The 19809-nt window shown below is 35.9% G+C and overlaps 1 protein-coding gene across 1 annotated transcript in view; it reads left to right on the plus strand.

Annotated features, from left to right (window-relative positions):
* Nucleotides 1-19809, plus strand: part of SENP6 (SUMO specific peptidase 6) — a 74762-nt gene that overhangs the window by 11964 nt on the left and 42989 nt on the right. Inside the window, exons 2-4 of the mRNA XM_080341241.1 lie at nucleotides 7239-7332; nucleotides 13229-13292; nucleotides 13743-13885. Of these exons, the coding sequence (XP_080197367.1) occupies nucleotides 7239-7332; nucleotides 13229-13292; nucleotides 13743-13885 (301 nt within the window). The remainder of the gene's footprint in view (nucleotides 1-7238; nucleotides 7333-13228; nucleotides 13293-13742; nucleotides 13886-19809) is intronic.

Here is a 19809-nt window from a genome sequence, read left to right on the forward strand (position 1 = left end):
GTACAACTGGCGTAAGTGTTCCTTAATCACATCTTCCTCAATGATGGGTTATGTTACATTCCCACAGATTCTGCTGGTAGAGCTGGGGCAATAGGAGGTCAGAGGGCAGAGTTTACCAGTGAAATCTGCAGAGGGGGGGAAAAAAGGATCAAGTTCTTCCATTTTTCCATTTTTTTTTTTCATGTCCTTTGTCACTAGGTTCCTGTCTCATTGAGCAGTGTGCCCACATTTTCCTTAGCATTCCTTTGCTTCTGGTGTAGATAAAGAAGCTCTCTTGGAAGTATTTCTGCATTGTTTTCTGATCCTATCATAAGGGCAGCATCCTTGGGTTATAGCTCTTCCTCTCTGTTGGGGGAATCAGTAGAAAAGGTCAAGAAAAACTAGTTGTCCATTGTGTGATTACTGCCACTGTCTTACCAGATAAACCCTGAAAGACATTGCAAAGAAAAGGTTTAACATACTTTAGAGGTCTATCCTTCTTTTGTCTTCATCTGTTACTCCTTGTTGATACTGCAAAAATGTTAAACACAGTTCAGCAAATGATCAAACATATGCAATTCTGTGTTCTTGAGTCCAGTCATTCTACATGATATTCTGCATGGTAAGCAACCCAATGTATATTAAAGTACTGGAAAAAAAAAAGAAAAAAAAAAAAAAGAAAAAGTCATTTATCAAAACACAGATGATTTTCCATCTTTGAACTACAGACCTCTTATAAAAGCTTTTTCTTTACAAACCTTTTGTCCAGGACTGGATGTTCTGTGTTTATTATTGGTTTTCTGTTTACATCACATTCTTGAAAGAGTGGAGTTTTTATTAGCCACTTGAGAAATTAGATTGCTGTCATGTCTGAAATAATGTCCATACTTTGTATGTGTTACACTGGTATCATAGACCTTTACTGCTGAACTCTGTGTTTCATATAATATCTCACTATCAATTTATGATTACTGCCTATTATTGGAAGTGATTTTGACAGATACTTTGCATCTGCTTCTAATTTAGAAAGTTAAAATATCTTTCAGGCAGTAGATCTCTATATTCGTACCTAGAGATGTAGTGTAGGCAATGGTTCCATGCAATTTCTTTGGTATCCTTGGTGCCTGAAACAGTCTTGCTTCCTAGATGTTCCTTGCCTCTGCTGTGCTCTCATAGCTGTGCTGTGGTTGAACAGAAGAGGGAATTGGTCCCTTCCAACTCAGGATATTCTTTTATTCTATGATATGGCTGAAAATCAACTTTCCCCCTCCCCTGCTGCTCAAGGTATTTTTACCTGAATTAGTTTACTTTCCTAGGTTTGCTGTCAGTGAAGGAACAGCTGTGCTGACCTACACAGGATTCAGGACAGGAGCAAGAAGCTCCAGCTTTTAGGAAAAGTGGGGGTGCATAAACCTGTTCATGTAGTGGCTGCTTCAGGATGTGAAAAAAACTGTGGTTACACAGTTGACATACTAGAGCTGATGGTATGAAAGCTGGAAGATAAGAAGCTATTTTGCATAGAAGCCTGAAGAAGCCTATCTGAAAGAATGATGAAGCAGCAGGGAAAGTAAAAACAATTTATAAATATTTCTGTTTATTTCTATTTTATGAGTGCTGGTATGCTCTTAACAATATACATTATGACTCTGAATGAGCAACAAGTTGGAAAGCTCAGAAGCATTCTTTTTAATTTACTTAAATATGAACCTGAACGAAGGCAATGATTCTGAGCGCAGTTAAATTAATTTCCATTTTTGTGTGAATGCTGCAATATCTAATAATGGTTGCAGTTGTGATGGCCTAAGCATTTGCAAGGTGAGGCTTGTATTGTTTCTTTTATCCAGACTAGGGTAACTGGGAAAAAATAATGAAAACTTCATGTCCTCCTGTTAAAACTCCTTGGTCCCGAACCAAGCCTTTGTTTGATTTAGGTTTCACGTTTAAGGTGGATCTTGGAGACATGGAAAGAAATGTGATCTCAGCAGATGAAAGACTTGTAAAACCTTCTGTGTGTTGTAATAGAAATCTTAAAGTTGTATTCCAGGGGTGGTGGGGAGTTCTGACAATTCAGTGATACATCTGAAAATGTTACTTTCCTAGAAAAGTTGGTAAATGTGTTTGACATCTGTGGTGGGTTGACCTTGACTGGTTGCCAGGTGCCTACCAAGCCCCTCTATCATTCCCTCACCTCAACTGGATGGGAGAGAGAAAATATGATGAAAGGCTCCTGGTCTTAAGGACCAGGAGATCACTTGGCAAAGCCTGTCATGGGCAAAGCAGATTTGGCTTGGGGAAATTAATTTATTACCAATCAAATGAAAGTAGGGTAATGAGAAGTAAGAACAAATGTAAAAACACCTTCTCTTCACTTCTCTCTTTTTTTATGAGATCAGCTTCACTCCTGATTTCTCTGCCTTCTCCCCTGAGCAGTGCAGAAGGACAAGGAATGGGGGTTGTGGTCACGTAGTCACACCATTGTCTCTGCCACTCCGTCCTCCTTAAGGCAGGACTCCTAACACTCTTCCCTGTTCCAGTGTGGGGTCTCTCCCTCAGGAAACGATCCTCCATGTACTTCTCCAACATGAGTTCTTCTCATGGGCTGCAGTTCTTCGTGAACTGCTCCAGTGTGAGTCCCCTGTGGGGTCACAGGTCCTGTCAGCAAACCTGCACTAACCTGGGCTCTGCTCTCCAAGCAGCTACAGATCCTGCCAGGAGCCTGATCCTGCTTCCCACAGGGTCACAGCCTCCTCCAGGCCATCCACCTGCCTTGGTGTGGGAACCTTTCTGGGCTGCAGGTAGGTATCTGCTCCACCAAGGACCCCCATGGGCTGCAGGGGAACAGCCGGCCTCACCATGATCTGTACCACGGGCTGCAGGGGAATCTCTGCTCCAGTGGCTGGAGAAGCTCCTGCCCCTCCTTCTGCAGTGACCTTGGTGCCTGCAGAGTTGTTTCTCTCACATATTCTGTCTCCTCTCTACTGATAGTTGTTGCACAGCAGTGTTTTCCCGCTTCATAAATGAATCGTCCCAGAGGTGCTACCACCATCGCTGATGGTCTTGGCCTTGGTCAGTGGTGGGTCCATCTGGGAGCCAGCTGGAACTGGCTCTGTCACACAGTGGGAGGCAGCTCCTGGCATCTTCTCACAGAAGCCACCCCTGCAGCCACCCAGTACCAAAACCTTGCCACGCAAACTCAATGCAGCATCATATCCAAAACCATAAAAAGAAATCGGTATGTTTTTCTGGTCAGCTGAATACAGATCCACAGGGAATGATTTGTGGTAGAGCACTAGGTACAAGACATGCAAAAAAATCTTAAGATGTTATCTTCTGTTGGACACCAGCACTTTACTAAGTGCTGTTATGTTACTCCTCACTTCAGTGTTTTAGGCAGGCTTCATTTTAAAGGATTTTTTTTTTTCAAATGCACAACTTTGCTCTTTTTTTCTCTGGAGATTCACTGTGGACTTTTTTCCTTCCATTTAGGGATTGCTTAATGACACTGTTGAATGATAGTAACTCCTGCTAAGGAGTTTACAAAACAGTGCCCATACACAGTAATTTAAAAGTATTAATCTATTTTCTGCCATTCTTCCTGTAAACATACCTTGTTTTGTAATCCAAAAGTTGTTAATTGGTTTTACACAAATAGACTATATGAGGATTTTTAAAAGGCTGGCTTCAGGATGTAGTTGATAATGCCATAAAGGTCCTAATAAAAACTAAAATACAAATTATTTTTTCAGCCTGTTTTTTTAATTGGCTTTTTAAAAAATTACTTGTAACTGATACTGATCACAGTTGTTTAAAAAAAGCAGTGAAATATGTTAGGTACATGTGTTTTAGATGTCTATTTAAATTCCATCTAATATCACAGGCCCAGAATTGCTTATCACCCTTGATGTAACAGCACCAAAGGGAGCTTGTAGTGGGAGAAAAAATGATTTGTCATTGCTAGTGAAATCTGCTCCATCATGATGCCTTTCTTGGGCAGAGCTATAGTAATGGGCTTCTGTTGACTCAGTACCTGCTTATTTAAATATTTCTTATTTTAATATTTCATTCTGGCTCTGAAAGTGTCTTGCTGATTAAAATGGCCTTGATAGTACATAGTAAAAAATGCAACATGGAGTTTCCAAATACAAGTCTTACTACAAAATAGTTAGAAAGTTTGCCTGTCTGACAGATGCCTTCTTATCTCTGTTTAAAAAAAAACAGTCCTGTATAGAATTGGATCCCAAGTGACCATTCAGAACAAGTAACTCTGTTAAGTGAACTGTCTGTCTAACATGATGGTAAACTTCTAGATTTGCATTTTGGTAGGACCAGGAATGCTGGAGGGAGTAAAAATTGATGCAGGGCTGAGTGAGCAGAGCTAGGATACTAAGACTCTTCTTCCATGGGCAACTGAGCTGGTCTGTAGCGTTAGGCAAACCATCCAATACAGAAATGCTTAATTCAAAAAAAGGACTACAGGAAATCCTAATAAGCTTTTTGAAAGGGAACTAAAAGATGCAGTTGGAGTGTAAAAGTATTTGTGGACAGCTTGGGAGTTTTTTAAAGCCACCATCTTGGAGGCTTACAGCAAATGTATGCTGCTTATTTAAATAGACTTCAAAAGGCCCCCCAAGGGGTGGCATGGCAGGGTAATGAGAGATGTCTGAAATAAAACGTCATCCATCTTCAATCTGAACTTTTGTCTGGAGTGAGGAAAATAGAAATAATATAAAAGCTGGTAGATTAAACCTGTGATTATAATGAGGTAGACAAAAAAATTGATTAACAGTCATAAAACCTGTTGTTAAGTTTATCTTCAAACTCAGCAGAAAGGTTTCTCAAGTACCTGTAGGATCAGTAGACAACCAAGTTGTAAAAGGTGGCTTTGGAGAATATATGGTCATAGCTGAAAAATGGAATTGCTTGCACTCGCTTTGACAACACTTACGGAGTTTGTCGTGCCAGAATGTTTCTTAAGATGGAACATGATAGAATATATGACTCAAAGTGAAACATCAGTGGAAGAAATTGCAGTACATTAAGTAAACAGTGAACGAGGCAGCAAGATCAAATGGCATTCATCCCAGTGTCGTAAGAGGAACTCGGGGATAAAGAAGCTAATGACTGTGGAGTGTTAAGTATCGTCTTTCTGCTACCACTGAAGAAGGTAGCTAATGTGATAGCAGTTTTTTAAAAAGGCAGTGGAGGTGTTTGAGGAACTTTACATCTATGAGCTTTATGACCATAGAACCTAAATTTGTAGAAATGGTAATGACCGGCATTAATTTCATCATTCTCTCTGTAGAGTCCATTACCAAAGGCTGTTGGAGAGGCAGAGTTGCCTCTGGATAAAATGAATAGTTGTATAAGGAACAACTAACAAGAGATGGAAAGAGACTGGTTCATTTTGGTAATAGAAGGAGTAACCCATTGAATTCCACAAGGTTCTGTGTTCAGGTTGGTGCACAGATAAAAGGAAAAGGGTTTGTTAAAGGGGTGACAAAGATGTTGCAGACTCTACTTGACTTAGTGTGATGGCTAGCTATTTATATAAAATTGCAGATGCTCACGTTTTGGGTTATGTGAAATTCAGTGTAGATAAATGCCAAGTAATCTAAGTGAATGAGAAGTAGGAAAGAGAATTTTTGTAGATAATAATTGTCTCTGAATCAGTTCTTACCAGTTGTGAGTGAAAGATGGAATTTTCTAGTACGTGAAGATGAATACAGTACTCCATAGCAAGGAAAACAGCAAATCCAGTGTTAAGGCTTATTAGGAAAGGAGTAAAGAATGAAAAGGAAGCATCATGCCGCATCTGTAGAAATTCATGGCTTGTATATATCTTGAATATTCCTCATAATATTGGTATCCGCATCTCAAAAAGGGTACAGTAGACAGGTTCAGAGAAAAGCATTGAGAGTCGTTTAAGGACGTGAAACCACTTTTATGTGAAGAAAAATTTTAAAGTAGAAAGACTCAGTTTTTTTCTTTTTCTGCCTGGGAAGAGTATGATGGTAAAAGAACACAACATAGATCTATGCAGTCGTGAGTGGATAGGGAAGGATAACTTATTACTATCTTCCAAAGTAGAGGAACTGGAGAAGTGAGGTACTAAGTAGGAGCAAAAGATGCCAGATTGGATCAGGACAAACAAAAGTAGATACTTACTCATATAATGTCTAATTAAGCTGAGGTACTATCTGCTGCAAGATGATATTGATTCTATAAAGTAGGGTTGATTTAAAAAAGCAAGAGGGGAGAAAAAACAGGCTAGCAAAGGCTGTTAAACACAAAAATATCACCTGTGATTTAAGAAGTCCTCAGTAGATGCAAGTAGCTGGAAGCAGAGGCTGAATATGCAGTAAATATTTTTGCGTACACTGTCTATACTTTACCCTAGACATCTGTTGTTGGCTGTGTTGTTTGTTTGTTTTTCTTTTCTATCAAAACATAGAGTTTCATTATTCTAAATGCATTTCCAACTATGTAAAGAAAAACATATTAGGAAATGATACATTAAAATTATACCAAAATCAAAGCTGATGCATAGTGTGTCATACAGAATTCGTGTGAGAGCTCTTAGCCACAAGAATTAGGTCATGGGATGAACAGTGCTGTGCTTTAATGAGTGCTATCATATTTTATGAAAATGTCCATACTGTTAGATACTGCAGTAGATCAGTCTGAAATTTGATGTAGTATGATAGTTCTCAGAGTGTCCAGGTTTTCACTTAGTTGATGCTAACACTGAAATTTCAGCCAGCATTCAGGTCAGTGTCAGATGTTGAATTAAAAAAAAAAAAAAAAAAGAAAAAAAAAAGTTGAAATTTTACTTGGGGCAATTGCTTTTATTTGGAAAAGTTAATGATGTGCTTGGATATTACACATTTCAATCATAAGTGTGAGGACTCTTTCTCTGTGTGGCATATAGTTGATATCAGAGAAGGAACCCTTAACTTTACAGGTGTAAGTAAAACAGTTGAAATCCTTGTAAACTACCTTGTAAACTACCTCATGCCATCATTTTTAATAACTTGCTAACTTTCGTTGCATTAGTAATCAAGGTGTTGAGAGATACTTTTATTTATTTAGGAAAATGAATCGCCACTTCATTGATGAACTCATTTTGTCAAATGATAAACATTGACGTCAACAAAATAAATACTTGTGGAAAATATATACATCGGGTTTACTCCTCTAGTTTGTGTTAACTAATTACTCAGCTTGAAATTAAGACTTACCTTAACTTGTTCTCATTTCAGCTTTGGATAGATCACAGTCCAAGAGAGATGGAGGTTTTAAAAATAATTGGAGCTTTGATCATGCTGAAGAAAGTGAAGGAGATGCAGAGAAAGAGTAAGAATGCTTTTATCTAGGCTATTGAAAGTAGAAGTGTCTATTTATAAATTAAAAAAAATTGTAATTTATTAATAAGAAACTATATAATATCTTGACAATGTCAGCGATTAAGAAAAATATTTTCAAATAAGTGATTATTTTAAATGGTATTGCCATATAAAAATGCATGATAATGTAAATTTAATTGTGAACATGGGGCTTCAACTTTTCCTTTTAGTGGTGATGCTAATCAGTACTTCACATTTATGATTAAGGTACTTCAGTAGCTCTAGGCCTACATTAAGTTAAACTGAGCTTAAAAGATTCTAGGTTTTTCTCCCTTGTACTTATTTCACTGGGTAGAGTTATGGCTGGTTTCGTTCTCAGATCATTTATTTCTTCGTATGTTTGGATTTTGACTGATACTTAAACCCCATGTGTGTTGTTTGAATACATACTTGTCCTTGTGACATTTTATTGTTACTAATATGCTTTCTCAATATTAATGCATTTATTCCAAAAAAGACTAAAGAGTTGTTAAAAGAACAACATGTCATGCATGAAGAATGCATGTTAGCTTTATTTGTTTTTCTTAGATATTTAGAGACTAGGACCTGCAAGTTTTAAAAGGATGCTATGGATCTCTGGTAAAGAGAAACAGAATCCTTTAGTTCAAGTTAAAAAATAATTCTTATATGACTTTTATCTTGTAATATTCTGCCAAATATTGTGTGCTGGAAGGGAGATAGGAAAATATTAGTAGACACATAACCACCTAAGCTGCAGCAGCGGGCTATGCTGTAATCTTAAAAAAACATTAAGAAATGTGATGTTTTCGTCATTAAAACATGAGTTCAGGAGTTCATTCAAGTGTGAGGTAAACATTAAACAGAACTGTATCAGAAGATAAAACCAATTTTTAAAAGGTTCTCAAACTAGGGACGTTTTGGTTTTCTAAAATTAAACTTGCTTTTTTCTTAGCAATTTTACATCTATTTCTGGTGCACAGTAGTATGTTCTAAAGGTAGTGGCAGTACATACAATACAGTTAGTATTTGCATTCTACTTGAGAAATAAAAATAACTCAAATTTGTAAGCATAGCAGCTTTTTTTCTTCTAGTAATTCACTGCTGTTTTCCATCTGTCTGCAGCTGATGTTGACTTAAGAACACAGATGAGATATGCATAGTGTAGTGATGCTAAAAAAACAGTTTAAAAAATTATTATGGACCACATGTTTTATATAATTGTATCTGATTTTAAGATGGTATTTCTGCGTGATTTTTCATTCCTTTCAGATATTCTGTACAATGAACAATTTTGCCTTAGCCAGTATTGAAATTTTATTACCTCCTCACATCAGTAATTAATCTTTATACCTATGAATTATGCAGAATCTTATTTGGAAGTATAGATAAAAGAGTAGTTGAAAATTGGCTTAAGCTGGAGATCCTGCCTTTTTTGCTTCCCTGTCCTCTGATGCCATTTCAGGCAACTTCTCGCTCCCTCCAGACTGCTTTATGTTTTAAGCTGCCCACATATTTACTTTTGGTAACACCGGGGTTTTTTTTGTCTCGATGGCCTTGTAAGCTTTGAGCATTTTCAAATAACATGTCTATTTTACTTTTCTGATACATTTTTGCTTTGTGTAACAAAATACTGACAGAAAGAAATCTTGTGAAAACAGATGATTTGACAGCAAATTGTGCTTTTCTTTCTGAACTCCCTTTATCCTTAGCAGAACGTTTCAAAGATTATCAGCTTTAGTTCATGGAATTGTTCCAGCATAAAGCTTTGTGTCCCACAAATATTTTGAGTATATTATGCGATAAGTATGCATTCTGGCAATTTTTTTTGTATGTCATTCTTATTTGTTATGGTGTGCTGATATTTACTAGCAATGCTTGGAACTTAGTGCACTTCTGCATGGAGAGAGCTGTAAATCTGAAGCAAACTTCTGGATGCATCTCATGCTTGTTGTTGAGGCACCAGCATTTTAGTGTCTGACCTTATCACAGCTTTTTACCCTCCTAATGGCAGACACACAATAGTTTGTTTTGAACTGGCCCAAGAATAACATTCCAGTGCTTAAATGATTAGCTGTGTTCTTGTATTGTCCCATGAGATCTGTGCTAACGTTGTTGGTCAATACTGGATGTCTGTTTGGACTATCTTTCCTCAGTGAGATGAGCAAAAAATATGTGGCTGATGACTTCCTACCAAAGCATTTTTAGAGGAGGTAGTTTATTTTAAAACAAATGCGTTGTTTAACTGATTTAGGGAGTTACATGAGCCATCTGGTAATGGTAACATGTGAAGTAATGAACACAAGAAGAGTAAAGAACTTCTGTAAACTGAAGAAGATTTTGAAAAATAAATTATCACCCAACACAATATATATTTCTTTGAGTGCTGCTGGAGTTGATACTCAGCATGAGTTATGGAAATTCAAAATGGGAACTGACAAGTATCTTATCCCAAAGTAAATGCTTGCAGATGCTTGTCAGTCCACTTGAAAGAGTAAAAGTAACATTACTGATGATTTACAAGATTTGATCTACTTAAGATAGCAATCAAGGTGATAGCAAGTGACTTAAGACTTTTTCTTGCTTTGTACTTGGAGATCACACAGGAGGAGAGGAACCTTTATGTAGAACAGTAGAAATAAGGACTAGTTTATATTTACTTCCTCTGTAATAGCTCAGTAAATGTGTTTGAAATATGTCTCGATATATGCCCCATAGTGGTTTTGTAAACTGATGGGCTCAGTTTGTCTTGTCTGTCATACTGTTTTTTTTAAATAGCCCAGACTTGAGACTTCCACTGAGACTTGTTCAAGAGTAGCCTTGTCAAAAAAATGGATACAAATAAATGCGTCTGTCTAATTTACTTGCATTATGGTATAATTTCTTAAATAACATTTTCTTTCAAAAAGTTTACATTTTTGTTTAATTTTATTTAGAGGGATAAGCTGCTTGTTCACTGGTATTCCTGACTGGGGAAACAATTATAAGTTGTTTTTTTAAAAAAATTTCTGTTTACCTTTTTTCCAAATCCTTTTTTCTTTTTATTCCTTTCTCAAGAAACGTCCCATATATACATAGCTGTTTTATGCTTCTCTTTTGACCTGGTTAGTAAGGCACTATAACCTTTAAATTGATAAAAAACTTTCTGTTCAGAGCCTCAGTTCTTAATTTTTAGCTGTTTTAGCTAAGGTTATTTTTAATAGACTGGCATTGTGCATGATTTGAATAATACCACTGCTTCTTTTATACCGCTGGTACCAGGGCTTTTTTTAATGTGCTGCCTACCACCATGTAATGTAAAATACAGAATGTACACGGTGCGCTGTGAGAGGAAATATGTCAGCTGCCTGGTTTTATCTGTGAGGGTTTTCAGAAGTAAATTCCAATTACGTTTGAAATGTGACTGCATCAGTTGGTAGTTGAGAGAAGAATGCTTGCAGCTCATTGGAGTGTAACCTCAGCGATCAACAGAAGTTTAAAGTTTGGGTTGCTTTGAAAAAGTAATTATGAATTGCCCTTTGCAAAGAACTCTCTTTACCTAAATTACTTCTGGTTTTTTTTTTTCTTAATTTTAGTAAGGACTTAACTTTCATTTGTTATAAAATTTTAATTAAAATATTGAAAAGTTAGAAGTTATTGTTCTGATGTGAAAAATCTCTTTATCCGGTTCCTTGGCTAAAAGTGGCAAAGTATGCAGGCATTGCCTTCTCCCAGCAAAACTACTGAGGTTTCATTTCAATACTGTTAATATGGTATTGTCTGGTATGTGGGAGTTCGGTATAGTGGGTTTTTTCCCTGTCTATATAAATTGCATATTTCAAGCAGAGAACTGTAAGCATGTGATACATGAGCAAATAGACATTACTCAGTTGCTATGTATCCTGCTGTCTGAAAAAACAGCCTTTTTGGTACTGGTGCATATACTTTGCATTCGTTAAAATCTAAAAATACTGGTTCTTTAAAAACATCCAATTCCCAAATATTTTTCTAGTCATGTCATCTTAGTTGCATCATGAGACTTGTTCAGTTTGGTTTAAGGATTTTTTTCTGTGTTTCTTCATTTGTAGTCTATTACCTTCTCTTTCACTGACACAAAACACCTTTGTTAAAATGGTTGCTTTATGGTGGCATCTTGAAGCCCTAGAAGTGTACAAGGGCATTTTGAAAATCATCATGATTTTTGTATGAACTGGAGCTGAAGAAGGAAAATGTATCTAGAGATGAAAAGATCTCGCTAGGCCAACACAGCTCCATGTGCCATAGGCGGCTATTCATGTTTGTGCTGCAATGTTTTATTTATTCTTATAGGATCTGGAAAATTTCTGAAATTGTTAAACTCATTGTCTTCTGATGAAGGGTTGAGAAAGCTCAGTGGGCCTCCCTTGAAAGAGTAATCTGTCCTGAAAGAGACTTTAAAAAAATGTTACAGTATTTTAAAATGTCAATATCCATGGATAGTCTGTACAGAAGTGCAACTATACTCTTTTGGGTTTGTGACACTTTACGCTGGAAATTAGTCATGATTCACTACACTCTTTGTTTTACCATTCTGCACCTAGAATTGTTGTGATCTTTAAACGAAAGGAAAATACAACAGCGCCGCTGGCAAAGCGTTGACATTCACAACATTCTTCCCATATCAAAACCAACTGTGCGCACAGTATTATCTCCTCAGCTTTCAGGGTCTGCAGTTCTCACCCTACGAGTCAAAAAGTTTGAAATTTTATTTTGCAGAAGAAATATCTCTATTGCATAAGATGGAGGAATAAATCTTAACATTAAGGGAAATCTTGTGCATGGGAGAAGGTTTTAGGAAATTGGGAGGGGTTGAGTCCTGAGTGGTGACCTTATATATAAAGAACTGAAGTCACTACATATATTGCAGTCAACATGTCATACCTGCACCTAAGAAATATTCCACCTTCACCTCCATCACTGTTTCTGTTCTGTAGCTGTTCCTTGGAACTCCTGGCATAATTGCATGTATTTTTAAGTAATTTCTGCCTGAATGATCTTAACTAAAAGCCCTAAAATACATGCAATTACAAGTTGGCTAAAAGTTGTATTATTTTGTTGCAGCCAAGAGAGGAGTAACTATATCTGAATTAATGAGATGGGATTATCTGCAGGTTGCTTCCTGTAAGCAAGAATGTGTTAGTCTAATCTCGTTTCTATCAGCATAAATGTAGGATGGGGGTTTTAATGTAAATACTCAAGATTATTTGAGGATAATTGCCTATTACTGAAAAGAGTACATTTTCACAATATCATGGGGTGGGGTTTTTTTTAATCTTCTTCCCCATTGTAATAGTTGAACATAATAGACAGAAGCACTGAAGAAACACATTTTAATGAGCAGTTGAGCCAAACTGAATACAGTATTTTTAGTAAGACATATTTTGGCAGTAATTGCTATAGGGTAAAATTAAGTTATATGTGAGTTCTTCTCCTAAATCATTATGAAGGTTGATACTTCATACTTGAGTATTAATATGTTTGAACAAAGTAAAACTATGGTTTATAGGTTAATTTGATATGACTTAATTTATGCATAGGGTTGCATAGGATCTTTCATGTTATCTGTAATGTTGCCATAACAGTATTGTAGATTCAATAGTATTCTGTATTTTGAATTAATAACATCGTTCTAATTTTGCCTTTTGTGAAATAGTTTGACGTATGCTTCAAGTTCACATAATACATCTGAATCACTATGTTGCACACTTTGTATTCCTGTTGTTTTGGGCAGATATATATATATGTGTGTGTGTGTATGTGATACATTTAAACTTACAGAGGGAAGGGAAAAAAAAAGCCCTTTTTGTGTTTAAAATGTTTTGCTGGTGCTCTGCTGCATCACAGTGTATCTACTTTTCTCTCCCATACAGTGAGGCAAATCTGCTCAGCATAACTGACAGTGATGGATCTTTCAGTCTCAGTGAAGAAAGAAAGGTAAGTACTGTTTATCTCATGGTCAAAATGTATCTTTAAAGCTTGCTAGATTCTTAAACAATGTTGCATAGTCATCTGTGTGGTATTACAAAATGAAAGTTTGTGTTGATATAGCAACATATGTTCAAACTGTTTATCTGTCTACCCGTAATGTGTGTGTTCCTCTAACTCCTGTCATAGGCAAAAGCCATGCTTTTTGTGGTTTTTGATATATACCGAAATAGCTTACTACTGCAAGATGCTTCAAAATAGTTTGAAAACATTAATATTTTGGTTAGTAAGGAATCCTTGTGAGTAAGGGTGTAGACGGGGTGTATTTTACATGAAATTTCATATAAAAGCAGTCTGAAAATGAAGCTTAAGTAACATTTACGTAAATTTTTTGTAATTTGTATTTTCCTTTTAAATTTTATGCAACTATTTTAATATACATGAATTCTCTTGTTACAGTCACTTCGTTGTCGGCCTGGAGCTGTTGGCACCAGTGGTGATTCCCTAAAACCATATGCTAGGCGAGGCAAAGCTGGAGGCTTGAGACTTTTTAGAGGGAACTCAATTGGCCTCAACATGATGGGAAATAGCAAGAAACTGAGGTACTACATTTAATTTTGTTTACCTACCTTCTTGATCATTGATATAAATCAGTACTAAATAAACAGAACTAGACCGTTAAGGTCTTTCCTCTTCCAAAACGTTAAATAGCACATTATTAAAATACCAGAAGATTATTAAAATAGAGCATTCACTGGCATACTTGTCAGTGCATTGCCAGTGTTTTTTGCATGTGCTCTTGTTTCCTCTATAGAGTGCTAGCAGGTAGAAGAATATTTCTAAGATCACCATCAAGAATTTCTTTTTCCGTGATTATGAATTGCCAAGGTTAACTCAGGCTGCATTTTCTGTTTTCTTTACTGCAAGATACCATTTGATTTAGGAGTCATGGGCTATTCCTTTAAAGGATTCAGCAAATACCTGTACTCCTACATGGTAGCTTGAGACTGTCAGTTGCATGTAGAGCTGACAGGAACAGTGTTTAAGCATTCAGTGCTGTACTTGTTTGCTACTATTGACCCTACCTTGTAACAGAGTGATCTCTTTATTTAGTGTGTAATAAAAAGTGGTATATTCATGTAACTTTCCCTGGGAGTGTTTCATATTGATAAAGTGCACTCACTCAATTTGGTTGCCTTTGCAGGAAGGAAAAGTTCATAAGATAGGTAGCTCTAGTTGGGCCAGTCATTGAATATCTAACCTATACATAGCTATGTGAGGGATGTCCTCATATTCATTTATGCATGCTGATCCGTACTGCATTGTTGGTTAGTAGAACTGTCTTATCAGAGTTACTTGAGAAAATAAGTTCTTGAAGTTCTATGTGATGTGTCCCCTCTCCTGCTGTTCTGATCTTTGAGCCTGGTGTACAGGGAACAAATCCAGAATTTCCAGTCTGGACTGCTGGTCCATCAGTTTGATAGAGAAGAACTACTACAAGAATTGTACATACTTCAGTCAAAATAAGGATTCTTCTTGCCTTTATGTTGTAAATATAACCTATTCCCACATATTTATCTCATTGCATTTCAAAACCTGGATGACCCTTCATCCACTATCTTAACCAAATGTGATCCATAGCAGTCTAATTTAGTTTTTCTGTAGCTTCTGGATGGTCTTAAATTAATGCATGCTCTTAAAACAAAACAAACACAAAAAAAACTCCATAAAAGAAAACAAAAAACACAAAACTGAAGCAACAGCAACCAAAAACCCCACAAAACAAAACAAACAACAAACCCAGAACAAAACTAACCCCCACAGATCCTGAATTTTCTGATGAAAGAACACCAGCTATGAACATTTCCTTGTTAGGGATACTTCTGTAAGGACCACATAAACAATAGTTTAGCGTACTAGGTGAATGATGGCTATTCTTATCCTGCGTTCTTTTTCTAGTGGCTTCATTTTGACAAAAAACAGTGGAACTTTCACTGATGAGTAAAATTCTGTACTTGTAATAGTTCAAGTTATTGTTCTTATAAACGACATGCCATTATTATGTAATGTATGTTTGGAACAGTACAGAATAATAAATATTATATAGTAGGGTATTCTGAATAAGCTTGTCTGTCTTTAATACTTTATTTTTTGTACATTTTGTTAAGTTTTCAATAATGAACTTGTCTGAGATGAATGTTTTCTAGCTAAATGTTACATTAGTAAAGACAAAAAAAGACTTGTAAACTTACATAAAAGTATTAATCCCTCCCATCTCATCACTGTCTAAAAATTCACCTCTGGCCATGGAATTTTGTTGTATAGGGTTTGTTCCTATAAACCTAAACCAAAATCATTGACTTGCCAAAGTCCAATGAAACATAAAAGCAAACTCTGCATTCTTTCCACAGGTGTTTTAGACCTGATCAGATCCACAAATCAGACATTTACAAGAACTATTTCGCTGAGCTTTTTGATGAGAGTGCACCTATACTGTGTCTTGTTTTTTGAGGAAGACTGATAGGATGTTATTTGGAACTTAAAAGGTTTTTTAAAATAAAAATAGATTTAATAATGGCAGGTATTTTTTTTTCATAGGTTAGAATTTAGTCATTGCACAGGCATCTGTTATTTTTCAACCCATTCAAGCACTTCCTTGTCAGTTCTTGCGATCTCTGAATATGAGTACTTCCATCCTTTTATTTAATTGTTTTTACACAAATTAACACAGTACTTCATTAGCCTTGATTTATGCCCTACAAATGATGTTTTGTGTTTCAGTATTTAATTTTTAGTACACACAGCAGATTTATAAGATTAAATACAAGTTTCTGGCTTCCTTCTTTTCAAATTGGCCAGTTCTCATGGAATCATTCTGGTTACTTCCATTCTTTAGGATTCTGTTCATGGATGTAGACATAAAGACAGAAATGTCTGTTATAAATCTGTAAGGACTTCTTTGCTCTGTTTTTGTAGTGAAGAAGCCCATGCATGTACTTGTATTTGTTGTTCGAGTAACCTAACCATTTTAAATATGATTCCTCTAATCCTCTGGAAACTAGAATTTTTTCCTATCTGGCTGTGGGATTTGTACTGAAATCCAACCTTACTGCATAATTTTTGTCCCTGTTCTGTTAAAGCAGTCTTGACTTGATTGTATTTATGTTTTTCTTAAGTTCCGGAAAGGTATGTGGGTTTATTTTGTTTTTAAGGTAAATAATTGCTGAGGGTTTTTTTAGATAGTGTAAACATTTAATTCTATTGACAAATACTGCATTATAAACCTAAGACTTAGTATGATTTAGAAAATTGAACTAAAAACATAAAATCTGTTGCATGTGTATTACCTTACTTAAAGGTCACATCTTCTACTTCGAAAGCAGGCATCCACCTTCTGACTAGTACTGAGCTCATGCTGAATTTAAATGGAAAATATAAGTAGCCACCTTCCTCTTAGTAAATTGTCATTAATGAAGAAATTTTGTGAGGAATAATGAATGTGTGTGGGCTAGCATGACTGCCATAAACACTTAATGTTTGATTAAAACACTACCAACGTTATTAAACTCCGTTCAAGTTTTGATCACTAAGTCTGCTTGGAAATGTGATTATTTTGATTTAATACCTTAATTGTGACAGTGTTATGTATTTCATAGCACATATGTTACAACGAAATCCCCAAATCAATAAAGATTTGTTATCCGGTCACTGTAGTGAAGATTGGTGGTGTGTTCACTTTGACAGTGCTTAATAATTATCCTTTCAATAGCTGGATTCTTCAACTAGAGAAAATTCTGAAGGTTGATCATGCAGTTAAGCTGCTAGATTCAGTATAGGAAGATGAGATACTTGAGCCGTTCATGGTGACTTTGTCTGCAGAACAGGGATTAAAATCTCTCAGATCAGTGAGGCTTGGTTCAAATTAGTGTTATTATACTACAATACTCCCTAAAATTCAGGGAATGAATGACAGGAAGAAGGGATGAGTAAGGATGGTGAGAAGAAATTTTCCCTGGACATCTCCACTTGCATGTACAAAATTTTAAACCAACTAATAAGTTACCATCTGTTATCTGGTTAAGGAAATCCAGTATCAAACTTTAACTTAATAGCTTTGTGGTTGGTTGGTTTGGTTTGGGATTGTTTGGTTTGTTTGGTTTGGTTTTGGTTTTTTAGTCATGAGGTCTTACTTTAAATTGCTTTTATCTTCGCTAGTTTTCAGTAAGTTATATAAAATTTTATCACATTATTATATCTCTCTTAGATTTTTTTTTTTTTAACAGTTCATTAAAAAACGTTATTTGATGAACAGCAGAATTAATGTAGGCTGTAGTTGTGTCCTGTGTTCCTGAACTGTCATGCTTCCATTGCTTCTAGATCCATCTCTTTGTCCAGTGCAAGATTTCTCTGTCCTTTGGGTTTTGAATCTGTGGTGTTAAGAAGTTTTCTAGGATCAGCTGACAGAATGAGATAGTGTAACCTTGTTTTCATCAGAGCCTAGACTTTAAATGGTTCTGTGGCTTCTAAGATCAGGTTAAGGAGACATATATTGTTAATATATTGTAAGTCTTTGAGGCTTCTACAACATTTCTTCTTTCAATGAACTTTCTGACCACTAGCCTAGTTTTAGTGTTGTATGTTAATTTTCTTGAAACTGTGCAGAAACTTGCAAACCCAGATTTCAGTTTGGTTGTGCCCATTTTGCAACTTTCTAGAACTTTATGATTAAGCTTTCTGGTGATTCTGTCTGTACCGAGTATGTTCTATTCAAAGAGCAGGATAATGGAGCAGGTTGTATTTTACAGCTGGCCTACTTGGAAGCGTATCTGATGCCATATGAACTAGTTAAGTGTGCCATCTAGAACAGTCTGCTTTGATTCAAATCTGATCACCCAGCAGGTTGCGATATTCTGTTCCAGCACTTACTGGAGTTTCTCACTACTTGAGTGTGAGGCAGAAAGCAGAAGCGCTGCTTAACAGTTTTTTGTGCTGCGGCAGCACAAGACTTAGAGTTTCCCTATCATGACAGTTTGGCAAAGCTCAGATTTAACAAATAAAATTACAACACATGAGATAGGTATATTTATAGACTTGCTTGCTTATTTAAACTCTTTAAGTCTTAAACATTTGAGAAGGCATTCCTTCTTTTCTAGTATCTCTTTCAAAGACATAAAACTGGAAGCCAGAGAGGGTTTGAGACACCCTAAAGTATTTAGGGCAAGTGTTTTTCAGCTTTTTATTTCTCAGGTTGCAACATGAAACAGAAGGTCCACTGTAATTTGGCCTGGATGATGACTGACCCGCTATAGTTGCATAGGCCTGGTTTGGAATCATAGGAGATGAGTTTATTTACTTTCAAGAGGTTGGTGATTGAATGGGACACTATTAGGTTAGTTTTGAAGGAGGTTGAACTGTTAACCCAGAACATTTATGATGTTTCTAAACTTCATATCCTAGAAAAGAGTCTTACTGTTTGGTTGGTTTTGATAGGTCTTGTTCTGTTATGTGCATGATTATGTCACGTTCAGGTCGTAACTGTTATCTTGTGATCAGTCAGATATACTCTGACAGCTTCTAATTTTGACTTATGATACTTGATATAAGACTCTCGAAAGAGTTTGTAGTGCTAAACTTAAGAGAAATTTAAGCAAGCAAGCAGTTGGCTCACTTTCATCTTTTGGAGGAATGTAAAGGAAGGAATAGGAATTGCATGTCAGCTTTTTGGAGAATTTTGGTACTTGAGTTTTTTTCATTGTTCATAACAGCACAAACAGCAGGAGCAAAATTTCTGCTGATTAATTCTGAGAAATATTTTAAATCAATCAGCTTTTTTGCATCATTTTATTTAGTGCAATTAAAATTTCCATGCAATTTTACAAGGAAAATTTAAGTGTTGTATATCCATAATTTCAAACATTTTGCATTATCAAAATGCTATCTCTTAAAAGTTGCATGTTCTTTGAATATTTCAAATGTAGTATTGTGTGTCCTGTCACGGAAGAATGTGGGATAATTGTTAGGGTCTAACGATCTTTGAAGCAGTACTGTATTATTGATCTACTGGATTTTGAATCAGCTTTCACTAGAGAGGATAATGGCAAGTAATGTTCTCTGAAGAATTACTTGTTTTACATAGTAATGACATTAAAGTGTCAAAAGGCAACAAATGAAGAAACCGAAGAAATGCTAAAAGACATTGGTGAATATACTATCTTTGTGCAGAGTCTTGCTGAGATATTTGAGCACCTGAGAATCCTTGTCTTTTCTTTTTGAGATGTGTTGAGTTACCAGCCATCTTACATCCATAAATTTGCTAGTTTTATTCTCCCTTGTGAGTAATAAGGTGAGGGAAATTCCTGAATGTGCACTTCAGTCTGTTCACGTATTGTGTCCTTTAAGTTATATTAAATAAGTTAATATTCTGTATTATTAAAATCTATAGGAGGAATTATAATATTAATAATAGATAGCTATAATTCATTAAAAAAGGCAATGTCTTTCTGCACTGATGGGGTTGAGTAAAGGA

Source organism: Nesoenas mayeri (genome assembly GCF_963082525.1).
Source record: "Nesoenas mayeri genome assembly, chromosome: 3".
NCBI classification, from domain to species: domain Eukaryota; kingdom Metazoa; phylum Chordata; class Aves; order Columbiformes; family Columbidae; genus Nesoenas; species Nesoenas mayeri.